Here is a 21,950-nt window from a genome sequence, read left to right on the forward strand (position 1 = left end):
CGATTGAACAGTTTTCCAGTTATGATGTGGGAACAACATGTTTACCTCTTCGAATATGTACCATCCTTTGTTTTAAGCCAGCACTGGTAAAGTTGCAGTACATAGTGAAACTTATTTTTCTGGCACTTTTCAACTTGGGGCCTTTATTACTGCAGTTTTCACTTTTCAAGCCATGGCTCTTTTAAAAAAAAATTCTAACTTTGAATTTCCATTTTTCTCAATGGAAATGGTGCCTTGCACCAATTTCACCAGTTTGCAATTTTTTTCCCAAGGTGCACCACTACAAACAGATTGCATCGTCTAGTGATTGTGATGTTTAATGATAGAAGCAAGCCAATACTAATCAGTTTAGGTCTCTTGGTTTTGTGCCTGTGGGTTATAATGATATTTTAAGTCTCTTCTTTGTGTCATTTTAATAATTACACCCCTGTTGCCATATTACCTTATGGCTCTTACATTTAAAAAACTATTTTTTACATAAGCGCGATGTCATAAGGCCCCACAAGGTTGAATTCAGGTTACAGCAGATAACTTTGAGGAATGTTGTGGAATGTTTTTCAAGAGATGCATTGTACAAATATGACTCATGTATATTTTGGAAGCCTGAATTGAAAGTCCATTGTTACAACTGTGTAGTATTTTCAAAAATACAGGTCATTGTTCAAAAATGTTTTGCTTATTTCTTTGATTGAGAGAAAGTGTACAGTACATACAGAAAAATCAGCCTTAATGTAGTTTTATATATTGAACACTCAATTATATATTAGATTATATATTATATATTAGAAATTTGTTATAAAATAAGCTTACCATAAAATAATCTTGTCAATATAACACATAGTAGTCCAATACAATTAACACAAATAGTTCATGTCTGATAAACAAGTGGTTTCTATAAATATTTGACCGGAATGAAGTGCAACCGATTACAATGATTTATGTTTATCCCACTGATTATTTTTTTCAGTGTAGACTGTTATCTTCATTTTAGATGTCAAAGTATTTGCGGCTCCCAGTATTTTCTTTTGCGTGGAAATCACGTCCAAATGGCTCTTTGGGTGCGGTTGCTGACCCCTGAGGTAGACCATTGAGCATATTGCATCTTGTTTTTTAACTTACTCAATTAGCAGATTTCACTGGAAATTTTTATTTAATTGTCACGGTCTGGCTGGCAGACCATGGGGATGAGGAAAGTAGGACCCAAAACGCAGGACTCTGCGATGCCACAGTGCACTTTAAATAAAGTGAATAGACGGGTTAGTCCAACAATTAACTCAGAGATGCAATTTGCCAATGGTGCTCATCCCTTGCTCCCAGTGCGTCCCGTGCTGTAGCTCCCTTAGTGTGTGTGCTCCCCAACTCGCTTCTTCGCCCGACTTTCCTGGAGGAAGAAGGACAATCCACAATTAACCACACGCCTAGCACAGACTATACCGGTCAGGAGTAATAATCCCACGTCGACTGTCGCCGCGAGTCCAGGTTAAATACCTCTTCCTAGCCGGGAGGGATGATTACCACCAGCTGGTCAGGTAATCAGCTGCAGGTGGGCCAGCAACAGCGAAGAGGGACTCCCGATGACGACAGTCGCCCGGACACGCCTCTCCCACGACGCGCGCTTCCGTCAACAGCCCCGAGGACCGGGGAGAGAGAGAGAAGCAGACACACGCGCACACACACACACACACACACACACTCTACATACTCTACATACAAATGTGGACAGAACAGTAGACGACACTGCTCTCGGACCCCTGAGTCCTCCAGAGCCGGTCCGTGACATTAAGATATATGCTATATGAATTTTGACAATATGATGCGGTGTTTATAAAGGGACTGAGAAGGAAAGGTAAATTTCGAGCAAATTTCATTAAAAAAAAACAAAACAGATCTACGCTCACACCTTTGCGCGTGCGCACACGAAGTGCTGCTCTTATGGAACGCGCGTGCGTTATATTCGATTTGTGCATGTGTCTGTTTGTAACGTCACTGAAAAAGCTGCGGTTTGAAATTTTTCTTCTGCACCTAAATTTTCTGTTTCAGATTAGTGATGGGATTTCCGGCTCTTTTTAGATAACCGGCTCTTTCGGTTCGGCTCACTAAAAAGAGCCGGCTCTTTCGGCTCCGAACCGGCTCTTCAGGTTGTTTTGTTGCTTTAATTTATTTATTATTAACAGTATTATAAAATTATGCACAAAAGGAATTACTAACGTAAAAAAAGTGGTTTTATTTATATATGTTTATATATAAATATATGCGGTGGTCCCTAGAGACAAAACACGTACAAACTCCAAGACACATTTCTAGCATGAACTGAACTTCCAAAGCAGAGCTACTAGATCACTTAAATTACACAATTGAAAGCATGTGTGTATTGTTTGTGTATTTATACACAGGCACTCATATATATTCAAATAATTTAAAAAAAAATGTTCATTTACCTGTTACTACCACACAACAAATCCAGTCATTGGTGTTAGGTATTTTAGTACCATGGTAGCATTTACTGGATATTGTTTTATAGTGACATTATGCAGGAAAACTCTGTCATTCAATAAGGCCCCTTTGTTTTAGTTATTTTTCTCTTTGACCCAAGAATTGATGTGTGAGAATCACAGGCTGGTACAAGGTTGAAATACCACAGAGATCACTCCCTCAGCTACATTAGTTTCTTAATCTTTTAGACGCCTGTTGAAGGCCAAATGGTTTGTTTCAGATTTCACTAATGTAAGAACTCTTCGTTTTGTGCCTTGAAAATATGTCGCTGAGATAATCACAATTGTAGCTGAACTAATAAACTACACAAAGGATGCTTCTTCACCCAAGGGCAGGAAGACGCTGCCTTATCTTGGTCTGTACTGGTTTAAACTGATAATCTGCTGTCTCATGAATTTTACCCTCTATATAAACTGTTGTACTTGTGAATAAAGTTGAGTCACTTTGGGAAGACAATCTAAAGCAGTCTCTGTTTTCTTGTTCTCCCAAGCTGCTCCCGAGCTGCTCGTACTAACACGCTGAATGGCATGCTTGAATATTACTTGAGAATATATTTGACTGTGTTACAGACTAAGGGACATTCTCTGCTGATAGGTGAAGGTACATTCTCTGCTGATAGACGTCCACGCCTCGGAGGAAGCCGATCCACGGAGTAGGCCCTGGAAACAGTTTCCTTCAATTTTGGTGTCAGAAGTGGGATCCTGACGAAGGTAGGCACTTGTCTTTTTATTTTATAAGACTGTGTTATGCCTTTCTCAGTGATCCACATAGAAACGGGATACGCTGACGAGGCCTTCTTCGGTGGCCCACATAGTAACAAGTGGGATACACTGAGGAGCCTTCTTTAGTGGCCCACATAGAAACACAGGAAGTTGCCTGTTGTTTTGTAAATAAAAGCAGAAAGGACACAGGAAGTTGCCTGCTGTCATAAACTAAGAAGTTGCTCACCAGCAGAAAGGACACAGGAAGTTGCCTGGGGTCATAAAACGAGAAGTTGCTCGTTAAAAAGTGAGAAGTTGCTCACTAAAAAGATAAAATTGCTAGCAAAAAATCAAGTAACCTCAGGTGTGCCACAGCAAAAATAAAAACTAACTTAAATCCTTCAAAGCGTCTAAACCCCTCTGGAAATCACTGACCATGGGTCAGAATAATTCAAAGACCTTAGACGGGTCCGATAAAAAATCAAAATTAACTGTAAAACCGAAAAAAAATAAAATATAAAATCACAAATAGCGGCTCAGTACGACTCCCACTTCCGGTTACGTTTAACCCACGCTCGCGAATCAATGAAGACTTCCATGATTACGTATCCAGAACATGCGGAAGTGCTTACGTGACTGATTTCGTCTCGAACTTAAGAACTATAACTTTAATGCATCCTAATGTATTTCCGGAGCCCTATCCCGAACGATTATCGCCAGAAAACAGGTCAGTAGAAATGTTAAATACTATTTGTGATAAGAAAAGTAGGCTGATTAAAAAGTCCTGTAAAAAATATATGATAGAATGTCGTGATGTGACCAATCGCATGCTACCACTATGGAAAAAAGGACCCGAGCCAGACGTAAATGCTTTAAATCAAGCCAGTGCAGGCTCTAGTAAATCCACTGCAGAAAAAACTAGCCTTATATGCCCATCCGTTCAACCTACGGCTCCGCCGCCTTATGATGAAAAAACAGAATTAATAGCTGCTGCGGCGGCTGCACGTCATCAGCGCGTATATCCTGATTTAACAGCAGAATCCCAAAAGAGTGAGGAAGGCACTGAAATGACACCTAAATCAGAAGAAGATGACTGGTTTAACCTAGATCAAAGACAGGAACGAGAATACACTGAACGAGAAAGAGAGTTACAGGAACATAAAAAGCAAACAAAACAGTTAATGGCAGAGTGTGAGGAAATCATGAAAGATCCTTTAACTGAACGTACGGAAGCTGAACTGCAGGAAGCCGTTTCTGTCATAGATAATCATGTTCAGCGCCACACTAGAGTAGCGAATGGTTTGACTGTGCCAAAAGCAATAACTAACACCAGAAATTTAATAAGGAACTACTTAAAGCAGAAAAAAGAGGAAAAAACTCAAGAGGGCCCCCACAAAAACACCCGTTATAAAGAAAAGCAGGGATCACAATTTAATGACGTCAGCACCTCCCTCCCGTTCATGATAATAGGGGACATGTGTTGCATTCAACCCCCTAAAATTTCAGAGTTAGCAGCAACCATTAAAGAACTCCCCGATCCTCTACAAAATCCTACAGCCTTTGTTTCTGCATTACAGAGAAGTACCAGATACCACCACTTGGGTGGGCCTGACTATAGATATATATTATGTCAACGAATCCCAGGTGTGACTGAATCTCAGCTTATTGAAGAAGTAGAGGAACTAGACCCTAAAAATGACCAAGCAGCCAACACCTCCTCGTTTTTGTGGATAAATGATGACAAAATCACAGCCTTTTTTCAAAATCTAAAGAGATTTCTGCTCACAATGTCTAGAGATAAAATTGATTTAAATGCAGTAACCATGTGTAAGCAAAAGCCAGATGAATCCATTCTAGTGTTTATGAAACGTTTCACACACTGCTGGACTAATGAGGCATGCATGCCTGAAGGAGGAAATGATCAGATTTTCATAACAACATTCTTAAACAATATTCATCCAGAATGTTCACAACTATTGAAGCTGACTGCCACTGATAATCTCTATGACATGAAAATAAAGAACTTTATCACACTTGTCAAAACAAAAGCTGGTGCAGATCTTTTCCCCAACAGCACGAAGGCTAAAACTGTTAAGATGTTGTTGAACTTTGATGTTGAAGGCTCAGAGGAAAGTGAAAAAATGATGTATGCAGGGGCCCCGTCCCCTCAACAAGCGCAGCAGGGAGATTTCAGAAGGAGAGATAGGAGTGGAGACGTATGTTTTTATTGTGGAATAATAGGACACTGGAGGAGGGAATGCAAATCAGCAGCAGGTAGATCTCAACCACAAAACACAGGACCAGCTCCTGCCACTAGGCGTCAGCAGAGCTCTTACAGACAAGGTAACTGGCAACGCAGACAGGAATCACATCAAAGAAACGGCCCCTTTGCACTTAGGCAGCAACCTTATAATCCACATTTTAATCCCCACCCATATGATAACGAAAGACTGGACCGACAATAGGGAGGCCCAGGTGATGATGAGGGACAGTGTGAAGCACTACACACGATGCTGCATTTGCAATTGTCCCGTAACACAGAAAGCTTGCCCATGTTAGATATAGAGATAGGTGAAAAGATTTATTCCTTTTTAGTTGACAGTGGAGCCACTAAAAGTTCACTGTCTGGAAAATTCTATAGTGGGCCTGTTTCCTCTGTGTGCATCAACACCATGGGAATAAACGGAACTCTAGTGCAATGCCCCAAAACTCATTCTCTAAAAACACGCTGGGGCCCAAAACCAGATGAAATTACATATCATCCATTCATAATTATTCCAAACTCGCCTGTGAATCTATTAGGCAGAGATTTAATGGCAAAAATGAACTTGTGTATTTCATTTAACACAAAGGGTGAAATGTTTGCAGATACTGATAACAGCTATGTTTTCTCTGCCCTATGCACCGACACCATGGAGAAGGAACATCCTCTGTGTCAGCTGGACGCCTCAGCGGAGAATGAACTCAATATCCATCTGACTGGTATCCCACGTCACACTCTGTGTCAAAAACATGTGCAAACACCGTTACCAGGTAGCCCCATGCCTGGAAGCCACATATTTGTTTCTCTCACACTGTTCAACAACATGATAACTGCTCACACCAGTGAAGGCCAAACAGTGGTTTTGTCACATAACTCAGACATAGGCTATGACATCACTGCACCATGTCAACACATAGATCTAACCTACCCCATACACTGTACTATCTCTGCTGTCACATTGCCAGCTGAATATCAAAACATGACATTATGGTCAAGAGGTGAGAATGATGTAGGATTTATTGACTGTACACCTTATCATGCTCAGCTGAAAAACAACAAGCCGGTATATGTCAAGCAATATCCCATTTCCGCTGAAAAAGCCGCAGCCTTAGACATCATCATAGGAGATTTATTGACAGCTGGAGTAATAAAGCCCACAGTATCTCCATATAACACTCCTGTCAATCCTGTGCCAAAGCCTAACAAACCTGGCGTATGGCGTTTCACACAAGACTTAAGGCAAGTTAATGCAGTCATTATGCCTCTGCCACCTATTGTCCCAGATGTCCCCAGCATACTGACATCTATTCCAGCAACAGCTACACATTTTACTGTGGTGGATTTGTGCTCCGCCTTTTTCTCAGTACCTGTGCATGAAGACACACAGCCGATATTTGCTTTTACACATAGAGATAAGCAGTACACATGGACTCGCTTACCCCAAGGCATGGTAGACAGCCCTGCGGCTTTCTCAATGGTAGTACGTGCTACCCTGGACGGCTTCACTCCTCCAGAGGGCTGTACTCTGATCCAGTATGTAGATGATCTCCTCCTCTGTGCTGAAAGTGAAAAACTATGTCAAACTGCCACACACATGCTACTCCAGCACCTCCAACAGACTGGCCACAAAGCATCAGCAAAGAAAATGCAGTACTGTCAGACTTCTGTTCAATATTTGGGATTTACACTGTCTCACGGACAACGTTCCATGACTGCAGACAGGGTCAAAGCTGTGACCTCTGTCCCTAAGCCCACTACACAGAAAGAAATGCTGTCTTTCCTAGGCATGGTGAACTATTGCAGACAGTGGATACCAGACTGTTCTTTTCATGACCACATTCTGCGTGAATGCTGCAAAAAAGACAAGCCTCCTCGAATACTGTGGTCCACAGAAATGACTGCCTCTTTCAATGCATTACAGGGAGCGCTGACCTCCGCCCCTTGTTTGGGTCTGCCTGACTACCACTTACCGTTCCACCTGTACGTCACAGAGAACGGCACAACCTGTGCAGGTGTATTGGCCCAAGAGCATGGCTGTGGCTACCGTCCAGTAGCCTTCTACTCAAAGGTGCTGCCAGCAGTAGTTCAGGGGATGCCGGCCTGCCTGAGAGCAGTAGCAGCTTGCTCTATCATGATAAGGGACTGCGAGAAGCTCACACTCTCACATGACACTATTCTACACACCAATCACCAGGTCACGACCATTCTAGCAAACATAACTACACAACACATGACCGCACAACGTCGCTCAGGTTATGAAGCTACACTGACTTCAACAGCAAATCTCACTATAAAAGCAAGCAGCACACCCAATTCGCCAGCACACTTACTCATTCGTATGCTGTGTTCCTCTGACCGACAGGATGGTTCAGACGACCCTGACGATCATGATTGTATGACACGTATACAGGAATCCACAGCACCACGCCCAGACTTAGAGCAGACACCAATCCCAGACTCAGTCATTGTTTATGTGGACGGGTCCTGTTCAAAACCAAATGACAACTTATTTCTTTGTGGCTATTCGGTGGTGACATTGCCTGACATCATACTAGAGGCTCACTCATTACCATTTCACTCAGCACAAAAAGCAGAACTCATGGCTTTAATACGCGCCTGTGAGTTACATGTGGATAAGCGGGTAACAATTTACACTGATAGCCGTTATGCATTCGGTGTGGTGCATGACTTTGGCACATTGTGGAGACAAAGAGGATTTAGATCTGCTGATGGAAAATCGATCGCTAATTCTGACCTTGTTCAAAGACTTTTGCAGGCTATACAGCTGCCATCGGCAATTGCAGTTGTTAAAACGAAGGGGCACAGCACGGCTGACACAGACGAAGCAGTGGGAAATGCTCTTGCAGACGTAACCGCGAAAGCAGCTGCTGCCTCACAGCAACCACCCAGAAGGGAAGTATTATCTTTGCCTTTACAGCTGCCACTTGTCACGCTCCCAGACTATTTAGAAACAAATGTTGACCTAAAATTCATACAAGAGCAAGCCTCTGCCTTAGATTACACTTACTGGGAAAGTAATGATTGTACCTTAGATAACAGAGACGGCTTATACAAAAACCTTGAGGGTTTGATTGCCCTCCCATCTTCACTACTGCCAATCCTTGTCCGCCATTTTCACGGTGTGAGTCATGTCGGACAAAGAGGGGTAATAGGAGCAATAAAATCAAGATTTGTAATCGAGAAAACATCACACGCAGTAAAACGCATATTAGCAACCTGTCTAACATGTGCACGAACTAATGTAGGAAAACCAAAAGCAAAACATCAGCATTTACCACAACCAGATTTCCCATTTCATACATTACAAATTGATTTTACACACATGCCAGCACAAGGAAGCATCAAGTACTTACTGGTAATAGTGGACCAATTTAGTAAATGGGTAGAAGCTTACCCAACATCAAAAGAAACTGCAGAAGTAGTCTGTCAAAAGTTGTGCAATGAAATAATACCCAGACTTGGAATACCTCACCAAATTAACAGTGATAGAGGACCTTCATTTACATCAGAAGTAATTCAAAAGTGTGCTAAAACTCTAGCAATAGACTGGAAATATCATGTGCCATACCATCCTCAGAGTTCAGGAGTTGTAGAAAGAATGAATAGGACCATAAAAAATCGCCTGACTAAAGCAATGATAGAAACAGGAATGACCTGGATCAAACTACTTCCTCAAATCCTCTGCGAGATTAGAATGACTCCATCCGCAGCAACCAAATTATCTCCATTTGAAATAATCATGGGAAGACCGTTTCCAACACCATGGTCAGCCTCCAGAGGGGCACCGCTATTGGAAGGGGACATAGACACTGCATTGTCTGACTATGTTCATAACCTGGTAGAAACACTGAATAATAACTATCAGAAAGTTTGTCTCTCTCAGCCTCTCCCTTCCATAGATCCAACCCATCCGTGGAAACCAGGAGATGCGGTATTGGTAAAGTCGCTAAAACCAAGGGCACTCGGGGAGGCCGCGTGTTCCAGCCCCCAGACTGTACTTGCAGTGACGAGAACCAGCATCCTAACAGACGGACAACCTCAGTGGATTCATGCCAGCAGGGTTAAGACCAGCCCCACCAAACCACCTAAGGCGTCGGATCAAGTAGATGACGTCTCCGGCGAGCCAGCGCCCGGATTCAATACACCTATAGATGACGACTCAGGCGAGCCAGCGCCCGGATCCAATCCACCTACACACACACAATCACTGATTAACACACAACGCCTGAAAGAGCCAAGACTCAGAAAGCCCTTTGATCCCCCGCCTGAACAACAACAAGGTACTCGAACATCCAGCAGGAACAGAAAGCCTAGAGTACCACACAATGTCTAACCTGATAAAGATAGACTCGTTTCATCCTGATAATGGAGAAAATGAAATGCCCATTGTCATCACACGACGCTTATACGGTGTCTCTCGAACCTGGGACCAGGCCAGGAGACGACTAAAGAACTGTCTTTTTTATATATTTAGGTTATTAATCATATCTACTGCATTAACCTTAGGATTTTTATTTACTATTTCGTATTGTAAAGTGCAACCCTGTTCACATTTCTGCAAGCCACATTTTCAATGATAACCCATATAGCTACTAGTACAGCTACTTCAATGTATTTGCAATTAGCACAAATTGATCCTGAGGATGTGCCAGATGTTACCAATGATGTTCCTGATGTGTATATTGAACATTAGGTTGTGAACTATTACATTTTATGATTTGCTTTTTATATTATGTTATTACATTTGTGATTTTTCCTTTCTATTTGAGTTATTATTTTAAAAAAATAATAAAAGAGGGGAACTGTTAGGTATTTTAGTACCATGGTAGCATTTACTGGATATTGTTTTATAGTGACATTATGCAGGAAAACTCTGTCATTCAATAAGGCCCCTTTGTTTTAGTTATTTTTCTCTTTGACCCAAGAATTGATGTGTGAGAATCACAGGCTGGTACAAGGTTGAAATACCACAGAGATCACTCCCTCAGCTACATTAGTTTCTTAATCTTTTAGACGCCTGTTGAAGGCCAAATGGTTTGTTTCAGATTTCACTAATGTAAGAACTCTTCGTTTTGTGCCTTGAAAATATGTCGCTGAGATAATCACAATTGTAGCTGAACTAATAAACTACACAAAGGATGCTTCTTCACCCAAGGGCAGGAAGACGCTGCCTTATCTTGGTCTGTACTGGTTTAAACTGATAATCTGCTGTCTCATGAATTTTACCCTCTATATAAACTGTTGTACTTGTGAATAAAGTTGAGTCACTTTGGGAAGACAATCTAAAGCAGTCTCTGTTTTCTTGTTCTCCCAAGCTGCTCCCGAGCTGCTCGTACTAACACGCTGAATGGCATGCTTGAATATTACTTGAGAATATATTTGACTGTGTTACAGACTAAGGGACATTCTCTGCTGATAGGTGAAGGTACATTCTCTGCTGATAGACGTCCACGCCTCGGAGGAAGCCGATCCACGGAGTAGGCCCTGGAAACAGTTTCCTTCAATTGGTACTTGCTGGCTTGTGTAGCCACTCGGTAACAAAAGTTCAACACTGCCCCCAGCATCCTGGAGCACTTCTGTTGTCTTTTGTACGTGTTTTGAGTTTTTATGTGCTTCTGAGTTTTTACGTGTTTTGGAGTTTGTATGTGTTTTTACGTGTTTTGGAGTTTTTACGTGTTTTGGAGTTTGTACGTGTTTTTACGTGTTTTAGAGTTTTTACGTGTTTTGGAGTTTGTACATGCTTCCGAGTTTGTACGTGATTTGAAGTTTGTATGTGCTTTATCTCTAGGGGCCACCGTAAAAATACTTTTATTTATTCACTCCACATAAAATGTAATAAATAAATCATATAATACAAAAATCAACTATTCACATTTCAACTTTTAACTATTTAAATTTTCAGCTTTTTCCTTTTACAAATTTAAAGTGAAACAACACAAAACACTGCAAACCACAACACAATTAAATATAAATTAAAATATGAAAACAAAAAGAAACATGCACATTCTCTGTCAAATGGACCTGCATGAATAAACTTTCTGAATCCTTTATCATCTGCAACTGAAAATAGTTGTGGATGATTACTATACCTTTCTAATGTGACGTTGTTGTCCCTGGCTCTCTTTCTCTCTCTCCCCCTCTGGATCTGTTCCTGTGCTACTGAGTTTAACTACTGCCCCTCCCCCCTCTGCCCAGCGTAAAGCACAAGGCTGGCATGCTGAGTGAAGCAGAAAAAAAGTGCGAGAGAGAGGGTGAGAGAAAGAAAAAAAAAAACACACGTGACGGCTCGCGATAAGGAGCCGGCTCGCGTCGTTCACGTCAAAGAGTCGGGTCTAAGAGCCATTTCGTTCGCGAACGACCCATCACTAGTTCAGATGAGTTCAGTGAGAAGCGCTAAACGTCCAAATTTACGGAAAAGCACACTTAGCGATTCAGTTTCTTCAACTTTCGTTTTAAGTGAAGGTAAGTGCAATCTTTAGACTAAAAATCAACAAGTACAAAAACAGAGTATGTTTTGGCTTCACATCTTACTTTTAATATATGTGTTTCAAATCTGAACATTTTAAAAATGATATCCAGTTGATTATGTCAGAAAAGCACTTTTTAGTAGCTACATTCTACTGTAAAGGTGATTTTACTGCTTACCTGTTAGACGCAGCTTGTCTGATAAAAATTGATTTCCTTTTGTATATTAACTATAAAAACAAAGAGTTTTTAATTCTTAAAGACCCTTTTATACGATTTTAGGCCAAATTCTATATTAACTATAATAAATAAATATCTATCTATCTATCTATAAACAATGAGTTTTTAGTTCTAGTGTGAATGTCTCTAAAGACTTTGACAGGATTTTGGGCCAAATTCATTTAGTTGCTTTGACTCTTTCTTTACTGCTGTGGTGATTTCCTCTTTTTCTGAATTTTAACAGCTACATTGTGAACAAACAAACTGACATGTGAAAGAGATTTTTTTGCAAGAAAATGTTGTGATCTGTTGCTATGATATGAATCATAACAATATCACGCTTTGTTTTTGAAGACACTGGGAAAATAAAATTCTGTATTAAGAGCGGATTTCATAAATGGGTGTGATTCAAATATTATTCTGTTCATTAAAAAGAACAAGCTGGCACCGTGAAGTTTATATCTAAGAGAATCTGCACTGATTTGCTTCTGATGGAAACATGCTCAAATCATAGTTATGAAGTCTGATAAGCTTTGTGTTAGAGACTCACTTAACCCCATGTTTCCCTTTCATTTTACAGCCATGTTGAGAAGAAGCCAAAGACTTCAGTCTAATGGCTATTACGGCAGCCAAGGAGAGCCGTTAATCTCCTACAAGGAGACTTTACACAGGTTAGTGCTGGTCTACATGTTCTTTGTTGTCATCCACTGACATAAATGGTAAATGGCCTGTATTTATATAGCGCTTTACTAGTCCCTAAGGACCCCAAAGCGCTTTACATATCCAGTCATCCACCCATTCACACACTGGTGATGGCAGCTACATTGTAGCCACAGCCACCCTGAGGCGCACTGACAGAGGCGAGGCTGCCGGACACTGGCGCCACCGGGCCCTCTGACCACCACCAGTAGGCAACGGGTGAAGTGTTTTGCCCAAGGACACAACGACCGAGACTGTCCAAGCCGGGGCTCGAACCGGCAACCTTCCGATTACAAGGCGAACTCCCAACTCTTGAGCCACGATCGACATAGATGCATGTTTTGTAATCATAATCCATTTGTTCCTCCATGTACATTTTTTCTTACATGATTTTGTTTTTTCTATTCTGAATTTTTAAAAGGCGACAGCCCCGTCCAGTCCCTGACAATAACGACCAAGACACAGTTGAATACAACACTGATGACTGTGACACTGTGGACTACAACTACGATGACTGTGACACTGTGGACTACAACTATGATGACCGTGACACTGTGGACTACACCACTGATGATTTTATTGACTACAGTAGTGGCAGCAGCAGAGGTCTCTTTAGAGCCATCAAGGCATTGGGACTTTTGGTCCTCATGCTGGCCTTGTGTTTTGGTGAATGATCTCCTTCCACAAACAATTACAGTCTTTCTAGTACTATGTGCTTTTCTTCTGGATTAAGCTTCTCTTCTTATTCTGTGTTTCTCTTCATACACCAGGATTGATTTTCAGTATTAGAGGGCTGAAAATGGACTTTTCCACCCCGTTCATGAGTGAGGTATGAAAAACATATGAGGCTCATAATATGAAATGTACTTTTTTGCTGAAAATTTATTTAGATAATGCCAGTTTAATATTGTCATAAAGCTGTTACGTAAACGTAAATGGTCTCTTCTCAATTGTAGTACTCGGTGGACAGGCAGGTACAAGACATTCAGGATACCCGTGAGTACACTCTACCATTAGACACATGCACATAGACTTTTCTTACTTTGCTATCTGTATATCCTCCCTCATAATAATCACCATCTTTTTTTTGTCTCTCAGGACCACAGTGTAGATTTCATCCGCTACATCACGCTGCATCTACTGAACAAGTGGGGCAATTGCGAGGATTCGTGTCTACGCAGCTTTCGAGTTCAAAGAAAGCTGGCACAACCAAATTCCCATGAAACCATCTTTAAAAGAAAAGAGAGGAAAAATGTGAAAGTGAATCAGGCTGCAACACATATTTAAATATTGTATGAGGGAAAAAATGTCCATTTAACCCATTTTTTTCCTCAAGCGAATGTCCATCCTACCAGGTAAGACATGTCTGATTAAGATGTTTGCAGTCTGATTCACCTCACCCCCAACCAGCCGTGGCAGAGGGCTTGCCCCTCCCTGAGTCTGGCTCTGCCAGAGGTTTCTTCCTGTTAAAAGGGAGTTTTTCCTCTCCACTGTTGCCAAGTGCTTGCTCAAAGGGGATCATCTGATTGTTGGGGTTTTTCTTCTCTTATATTGTAGGGTTTTTACTCTACATATACAGTGCTTAACAAATTTATTACATCACCTGTCATAGAAATAAGAACACCCCAAATTCTTACATTAGGTGATGTTCAACTAACTTTGTTAAGCACTGTGTTATTGTGAATTGGCCCTCAATTGGAACTCATTTGGACTGAATTAAATTTCTTGTAAAACATAAAAATTCTCTAAATTGTCTCCACTGGAAATTTAGAGATATTTTTAAAACAACACGAATAAAATTTTAAGAAGAAGAAATTTTTCATGTCTTTTGGTATTCTTAATTGTCAGTGTATATTAAACAAGCGTGATAAGGCCGGGGTCTTTCTGTGTGGAGTTTGCATGTTCTCCCCGTGTCTGCGTGGGTTCCCTCCAGGTACTCCGGCTTCCTCCCACCGTCCAAAGACATGCAGTTTGTGGGGATAGGTTAATTGGATAATCCAAATTGCCACTAGGTGTGAATGTGCGAGTGAATGTGAGTATGAATGGTTGTCTGTCCTTGTGTGTTAGCCCTGCGACAGACTGGCGACCTGTCCAGGGTGTACCCCGCCCCTCGCCCCATGACAGCTGGGATTGGCTCCAGTACCCCCCACGACCCTGAAAGGGATAAGCGGTAGCAAATGGATGGATGGATGAATTTTGCAGATTTCACTGGAAATTTTTATTTAATAACCCCAAATTTGGACTTATTGATAACAGAAACAAGCTTCTACACTCATTTTATTTAGTTCTGTTAATTTCAAAACAAAGCTTCTTTTCCTTTTTCTTGACTAATGGTGTCACCTCCTGTAAGTTGGCATGACTTTTGAGTCATATGTATAAATTCTAAATGAGTGAAAGTCAGGGACTGGGCCAGATCGGACGGTCTGAGGCAGCTTTGTTCTGGTCTCCACCTCTGTGTGGAGTTGCTTCCTTTAGCTCATCCACTCACATCTGCAGGTAGTTTGAAATCAAGAGGCTGTGCATTTAGGAGCTGTGGTGATAGATCTCCACCAGTTTGTATTCCTGCCATGGTAGTAAATGGGCTCTGTCTCTTGTCTTCATTTCTCTGCGTTTACTCTTTAGTAACTTTTGTATATTATCTTCTCTGTAGAACTACACACCTGCTACTATACAACTCATCTGGAAATCTTACCTCTCCCGTCTCAAAGAAGACCCACCCAGCTCCCCCTCTTCCCAGCAGCACTTTGAAAACAAATACTGAAAACACGAATCCCACCATCTGGCTCTGTTTTTGGGGCTCAGTAACAGTCGAATCATGGCACTGAAAATTCTTTTTTAATGGTATCCGTCATGTTCTCTAGGAAGTGGTTGGAGAGCTCAACCTCACAGCTGTGTAAACTTTCATGTGCTCTTCTACTAAAAACACTTAAAGTGCTTTACACAACTTGCCTCATTCACCCAGAAGATCCATTAGAGCTGATTGAGGAGCATCAGGGTGCAGAAGTAAGCTTGAGAGAAGGTGAGAAAGAAAAGACACAACCAACATGAGCACAGGGACAAACTAGGGTCACACACAACTTTATACAAGTAAAGACACACATACATGTACAGTAGTGCAAAGAATATTATGTAAAGCCGCTCGACAATAGTGGAAAGTATACCAATAAAGTGTATCAATATGAGTCAAAGTGTGCGTCTGCAGTTCAGCATCAACAAATAAAGTTAACAGGAGTTCATGTGACTAGTTCACATGACATAGAAATCAGCTTTTAAACAGAGTGCAGTTATGGGTTTCTTCAAATATTAACTAGGTGACAATAAATGTCACCCACAGATCCACCAATTAAACTGCAAACAAGATATGATCAGCGTTAATTGTTCACTGTTTCAAAAGAAAATAAAGTCCTTGTTATAACATGTCTGTGACACAGATGTTTTTGAAGCTGTTGTTAAAGTTGTTTACACCAACGTTTAAATCTAATACAACAGGAAGGAAGAGCAAAAATGGTCACAACTATTACTAACAGTGTGACTCACAGTAGTAATTGCTTCATTCAATCTGCCACATCAGAGCACTCTACCTGAAAAAAGAACAGCAGGTGTGTTTTTGTAACATTTTTTAAAGAAAAAAAAACAGTGCCCCTTATAATCCTGTGTGCCCTATGTATAAATTCTGGTTGTGTTTACTGACCTCGAAACGATTGTATGTGGTACACGGCGCTCGATCTGTCAAATGTTTCAGTACGACTTTGCTAAGCTACGAAGCCGCACCGCTTGATGGATTGTCGGAGCATTACGGCTATCGTAGGCAGGAGCCTTGCGGAGGCTGAAAATGGCCGAAACGCCCGATGAATCCAAGGTCCACTACTGACGATATGATAATCTAGATCAGATCTCTAATCCCTAAACCTAACCAAGGAAGAAAAAATGACAGATTAGCCTGGGTAAAAGACTGAAAGTTGAGGCACACAACGATGTGTGCTGCTGGGAAAGTTTCTGGGCTACCTTTCCTCATAACAGCCATCCCTCAAGAGTCTCTCCATTTAAATCGATGCATTATCAGGGACTGTAACATCTAGTCCTTTTTACTGAATCAGCAAACATCATTCCTGTCACAAGGCAGAAGCTGCAATCACCTTTTGCCAAACTTACATATCTTATATTCACCCAGTTAAAAAGTGTCATTGACATTAAAAAGTGTTTTTTAAGAGTGATCTGGCCAAGAGCAGGGCTCTAGACTAACTTTTCTCCATGGGGCGCACCGGCACAAAAGTTAGGCGCACTCAAATTTTTCAACCGCATTGCTTAACACCGCAGTTTTACATGTGCACTTTTTGGGGGGGGAAGTTGCAGTCCATACAGACAATATTCATTTCTAAATTATTAACTAACAATCTTGTGCTTTAAGTGTTTTGTCAATATTGTAGAAAATGTTAAACTTAATCATCATCTCGGCCTCCTCTGACAACCTGTTTGCTGTTGCATGCTGCTGAAAGGCAGTGGGGAGAGGGGACACTTGGACAGTGCATTTATTGCAGCATATAATGTGTTTTCTGGATACACTGTGCTTTTTCAGCATTCAAAGACTGACTGCACTGTGTCAGAGCACTGGCTATGAATTTCAGACGGATCAGGCCTTAACTTAACAAAAAAGTTATCAATAGTTCTTTTCATCTTTTCTTGTTACTCACAGCTACATCCACTTCTGTCGGGCCTAGGCTGCTCACTAGGGCTGGGTATCATCACTGATTTCTATAATCCATTTGATTCCGGTTCTCAAAGTCCCGATTCGATTCAATTTAGCCTCAGACAGTCAGAAATATTATAATTCTGATCATTTATCAGTACTGATACATGTGTGACTTCATCAGAATTGTGAACATCACAGCAGATGCCTTTGTGTCAAAGTAACTGAGAATAAAACACAGAAAAACATGAAGGAGATTTTTCTGGCCTGGCTTTTTATAGCAGATAACCTTAAAAATATTCTGAAATATTCTGTAATTTTGCATAATTTTAAAAAGTTTAAATCTCTTCAGTATTGAACAGCAGAAATTAGGCTTTCCTGTCCAAGGTCATTTAAGTGAAAAAAGAAAAAGAAAAGAAAACGACAGTGGCCGACAGCGCTGTAAACAACGGTAGACTGGTGGGTAATAAGAGAATGAATAATGCAGAAAACAGAGATTTGAGACGGGAAACTGTTCTTGAAGTACAAAGAGAGAGAGAGAGAGCTGTGCATTAGGTGTGATTTTTATCGTGGTGGAAGCAAAACAGCAAAAGTCAGAGGGAATTCATGACGATGTTTATCAAATGTGAAGCGCAGTTTGCTGCTTGTTTTGCTGCTGGCTCTGCAAATTTTGGTTGGATAGAGACAAAACCTGCAGCTCAGAATCAGCGCAAAACTATTTCAACAACCACCAAACAGCAAATGAGAGCAGGTACACGGATTCCACACAAAGACGTAAACACAGAGCGGACCCGATGCATCAGAATCGGTGAGCTCCGACAGCGTGTCCGTCTACGGGCCGTCGGGTGAGAATGCCGAGAAAGACAAAGCTGATTCTGATGCGTCGGGTCCACTCTGTGTTTACGTCTTTGTGTGGAATCCGTGTACCTGCTCTCATTTGCTGTTTGGTGGTTGTTGAAATAGTTTTGTGAGCTTTAATCTGAGAATCTGGCGTTTCTGACAAAACACAGTTATATTTAAAGCTACTCACCTCCCTCTATCCATCTGCACTTTCAACTGGACCACGGCCAAATAGAGAGGTCCCGCCCTTGACTATCTCTGATTGGTTTGGTCCATGAGAGGGGCATAATGTGTGTCTGTTGTTGACCACACGGAGAGTTGCATAAATTTTTTTTGTTTTTTTGTTACCCAAACAGTTGGTGCAACCAAATATTTTTTTTAGTCGCACCAGTGAAAAATTTGGTCGCATTTGCGACCAAATTGGTCGCACTCTAGAGTCCTGCAAGAGGATAGCAGAAATGGCAACAAATATAACAATAAAGATATTTTAGTTGGCATAGAAGGACTAATGTGTATTACCAAAATAAAGAGCCTGTAATGTCTTCTTTAACAGATCCGCGAACCAGGTCCGGATCGGAGTCCACTTGCACAGCGAGTCTGGAACTTGATTTGGATCCAGTCGTTTCCCAGCTCATCCGAACCGGATCCGCTGTTGATTATAAGCTAGAATGATGCCCGCTAATGTTTGGCTCGAGTGTCCTAACGGCTATTATGGTTGCCAAGGAGAGCCCTTAATCTCCTACAAGGAGACTTTACACAGGTTAGTGCTGGTCTACATGTTCTTTGTTGTCATCCACTGACATAGATGCATGTTTTGTAATCATAATCCATTTGTTCTTCCATGTAGATTTTTTCTTACATGATTTTGTTTTTTCTGTGCAGAGTTTCCAAAAGGCGACGGCCCCGTCCAGTCCCTGACAATATTGACCAAGACACAGTTGAATACAACACTGATGACCGTGACACTGTGGACTACAACACTGATGATTTTGTTGACTACAGTAGTGACAGCAACAGAGGTCTCTTTAGAGCAGGGCTGCCCAATCCCAGTCCTCGAGAGCTACTATCCTGCAGCTTTTAGATGCATCCCTACTCCAACACAGCTGAATCAAATGGTTTGATTACCTCTTCAGCATGCCATCATGTTTGGCAAAGGCCTGATAACAAGCCATTCATTTGATTCGGGTGTGTGGGAACAAGGATGCATCTAAAAGCTGCAGGACGGTAGCTCTCGAGGACCGGGATTGGGCACCCCTGCTTTAGAGCCATGAACGCATTGGGACTTTTGGTCCTCCTGCTGGCCTTGTGGTAGTACTACGTGCTTTTCTTCAGGATTAAGCTTCTCTTCTTATTCTGTGTTTCTCTTCATCCACCAGGATTGATTTTCAGTATTGGAGGGCTGAAAATGGACTTTTCCACCCTGTTCATGAGTGAGGTATAAAAAACATATTAAGCTCATAATATATTCCATGAAAATTACTCAGATAATGCCGTTTTATTATATATTATTATTAAATAGACTTTTCAATCCAGAGTACTTCGAGATTAGCACCCGCTGCTATCTGTATATCCTCCCTCATAGTAATCACAGTATTCCTAAATTTACCATCCTTTCAAGAGTTAAAAAACTTTTGTCCGACTAACCCATCTTGTTTTTTTTGTCTCTCAGGACCACAAAGTAGATGTCATCCACTCCATCACACTGCATGTGTTGAACAACTGGGGCAATCGTGAGTATTCTTGTCTGTACAGCTTCCGAGTTCATTCCTTATGTATAAAAGAAAAGAGAGGAAAAATGTGAAAGTGAATCAGACTCCAAAACATATTGAAATAATTGTATTAGATCCAAAACATCCGGAAGCATAAACACAAATAAGCACACACACAGAAAGGGGGTAAGCAGAGAAAACAACAAAACACTACACACGGAAAATAAACATATTTATAAGGACCTCCCGAGGAGGACGACCCATGAGGATCGCCAGCCCGAGGTAAGTACAAAAAGACATAAGTCCTGGGTCCCCAGATCCAGGCCATGATATAAAGTGGTCAGTGTAACTGTTCTCCCAGGCAGTATTATAAAGGGTAGTATCCAGGCATCCATGAAAAGGAAGATTTATAAGGTTGAGGTGAGTTAGAAGTAAGCTAGCCAGCTGACATGATATATTTTGTACCGGCTAATGTATTTAATAAAACGCACACACGCACATACAACACTGCTAAAACAGTGGAAGTAAACAAAATTGAAAATCTCCATAACAGAGTTTTTTGGAGAGTTAGTTATGTTAGCCTAGTTGAGATTATCTATCTGCCAGGTGACTAGCTACAGTGGTGCCAGTACACACAGCAGCACTGCAAGTGTTTGTTAGAATGTTTAGGGTAAGCATTAACTTTCTTTCAATGTACGTGCATGTTGAGGGTCAGTCAGTGAGGTTCAGCTCCTGGGAGTGCCCGATTGGCAAAGATAAGTGCCATCATATGGCTGCATTGTTGATTTGGGTGGAGAAGAATGTGTATGGCACTGATGTGGAATGTGTATAGAAGAGCGTGAAATTATCCTAAGCAGAAGAAATTACTGCCAAGAGAGTGTCTGACATGACACCATCAACAACACAAGGTCAGTTATTCATTTAAAATTCACTCTTTGTTCTAATTATTCTCTTAATTTTACTTAAAGCATTGTGTTTAATATTGAGACACACATGTAGTGAACATCAAAAAATTTAAAGTGTTCTTTAAGTGAAGAGTCCTATATAAATGCTCGATAGTATCTGATCTTAAAATTACTACTTATTAAAAGTATTTTTTGTTTTATTTTATTTCAGCTGGAATCAAAAGACCTGTCACCCAGGAGGACAAAGAATGGGCAATGGCATCTCTCTCAAAACTTCAGCGTTTTACAGGGATGGGGTGGATTTTGAGTCCAGAAGGCCCTCAGGGAATTTGATATTTACTTTAACACATGGTATAAATTATACAGTTATGTAAACTCCTGTAAACTACAGATCATTGTGTTTGCCTCCACTGTCCCCACTTTAATTTTATATGTATTTTGTGTACTCTACACTCGACTTTGTCTACTCTGTGGTCAAGTTTGCTTGGTCCCATTAAAACCTTTAAAATCCTTTTGCTTTAAATCTTGACTCTACCAACAAAGACATTTGATGGAGTGCTAAGGAACCTGCGATTTGCCCAAGCAGAAGACAAGGCTAATTATTTACTGGCATCACTGGCTGTGTCTAAGGAAGAGGAGAAACAGGTCAAGGAAGCAACAGTTGGGCAAACGAAGAATGCATTGAAGTAAGAAAGTGCCTTGAAATTAAGTCTGTTAGGTGTTAAGCAAGAAATTTTAGTTAACTGTGTCTCTTAATTTGTCTTTGTTTATAAAAGTTCAGTATATCACAAGAGGAGAATTGCAGCCAGCAACTTCGGTTTGGTCCTGGGTGCAGTCCAGCGGTGCTCATACCCTCCTTTCTTATTTAAGACTCTGCTTGGCCAGTGCAACCTGACAGAAGGATTTAATGTAAAATGTTAGTAAATAGGGTCTGTGCTTCTGTAGCTG

General features: G+C 41.1%; 1 protein-coding gene and 1 long non-coding RNA gene across 9 annotated transcripts; both read left to right on the forward strand.

Annotated features, from left to right (window-relative positions):
* Positions 1-1,932: 1,932 nt before the first annotated feature.
* LOC309710356 (uncharacterized protein) lies at positions 1,933-21,565 on the forward strand (the record flags this gene model as incomplete). 6 transcript variants are annotated; one of them, XM_082539733.1, is made up of 8 exons in its annotated part: positions 1,933-2,034; positions 11,847-11,940; positions 12,743-12,833; positions 13,283-13,527; positions 19,765-19,823; positions 20,058-20,118; positions 21,214-21,353; positions 21,546-21,565. In XM_082539733.1, the coding sequence occupies 7 exons, from the start codon at positions 1,933-1,935 to the stop codon at positions 21,333-21,335; spliced, it is 774 nt and encodes a 257-aa protein (XP_082395859.1). In that variant the 3' UTR covers positions 21,336-21,353; positions 21,546-21,565. The 6 variants fall into 6 exon arrangements, with proteins under 6 accessions (XP_082395859.1, XP_082395862.1, XP_082395858.1 ...); XM_082539736.1 differs by lacking the exons at positions 13,283-13,527; positions 21,546-21,565 and adding an exon at positions 19,271-19,407 and having other exon boundaries at positions 21,214-21,436; XM_082539732.1 differs by lacking the exon at positions 21,546-21,565 and having other exon boundaries at positions 21,214-21,434.
* Positions 3,694-10,765, forward strand: LOC309710432. Of its 3 annotated transcripts, none has more exons than XR_014277710.1 (2): positions 3,694-6,227; positions 7,379-10,765. It is a non-coding gene; the product is annotated as an uncharacterized lncRNA (long non-coding RNA). The 3 variants fall into 3 exon arrangements; XR_014277711.1 differs by having other exon boundaries at positions 8,224-10,765; XR_014277712.1 differs by having other exon boundaries at positions 3,694-6,176.
* Positions 21,566-21,950: the final 385 nt, after the last annotated feature.

This window comes from Aulonocara stuartgranti (assembly GCF_965226115.1).
Source record: "Aulonocara stuartgranti genome assembly, chromosome: 1".
In the NCBI taxonomy this organism is placed as follows: domain Eukaryota; kingdom Metazoa; phylum Chordata; class Actinopteri; order Cichliformes; family Cichlidae; genus Aulonocara; species Aulonocara stuartgranti.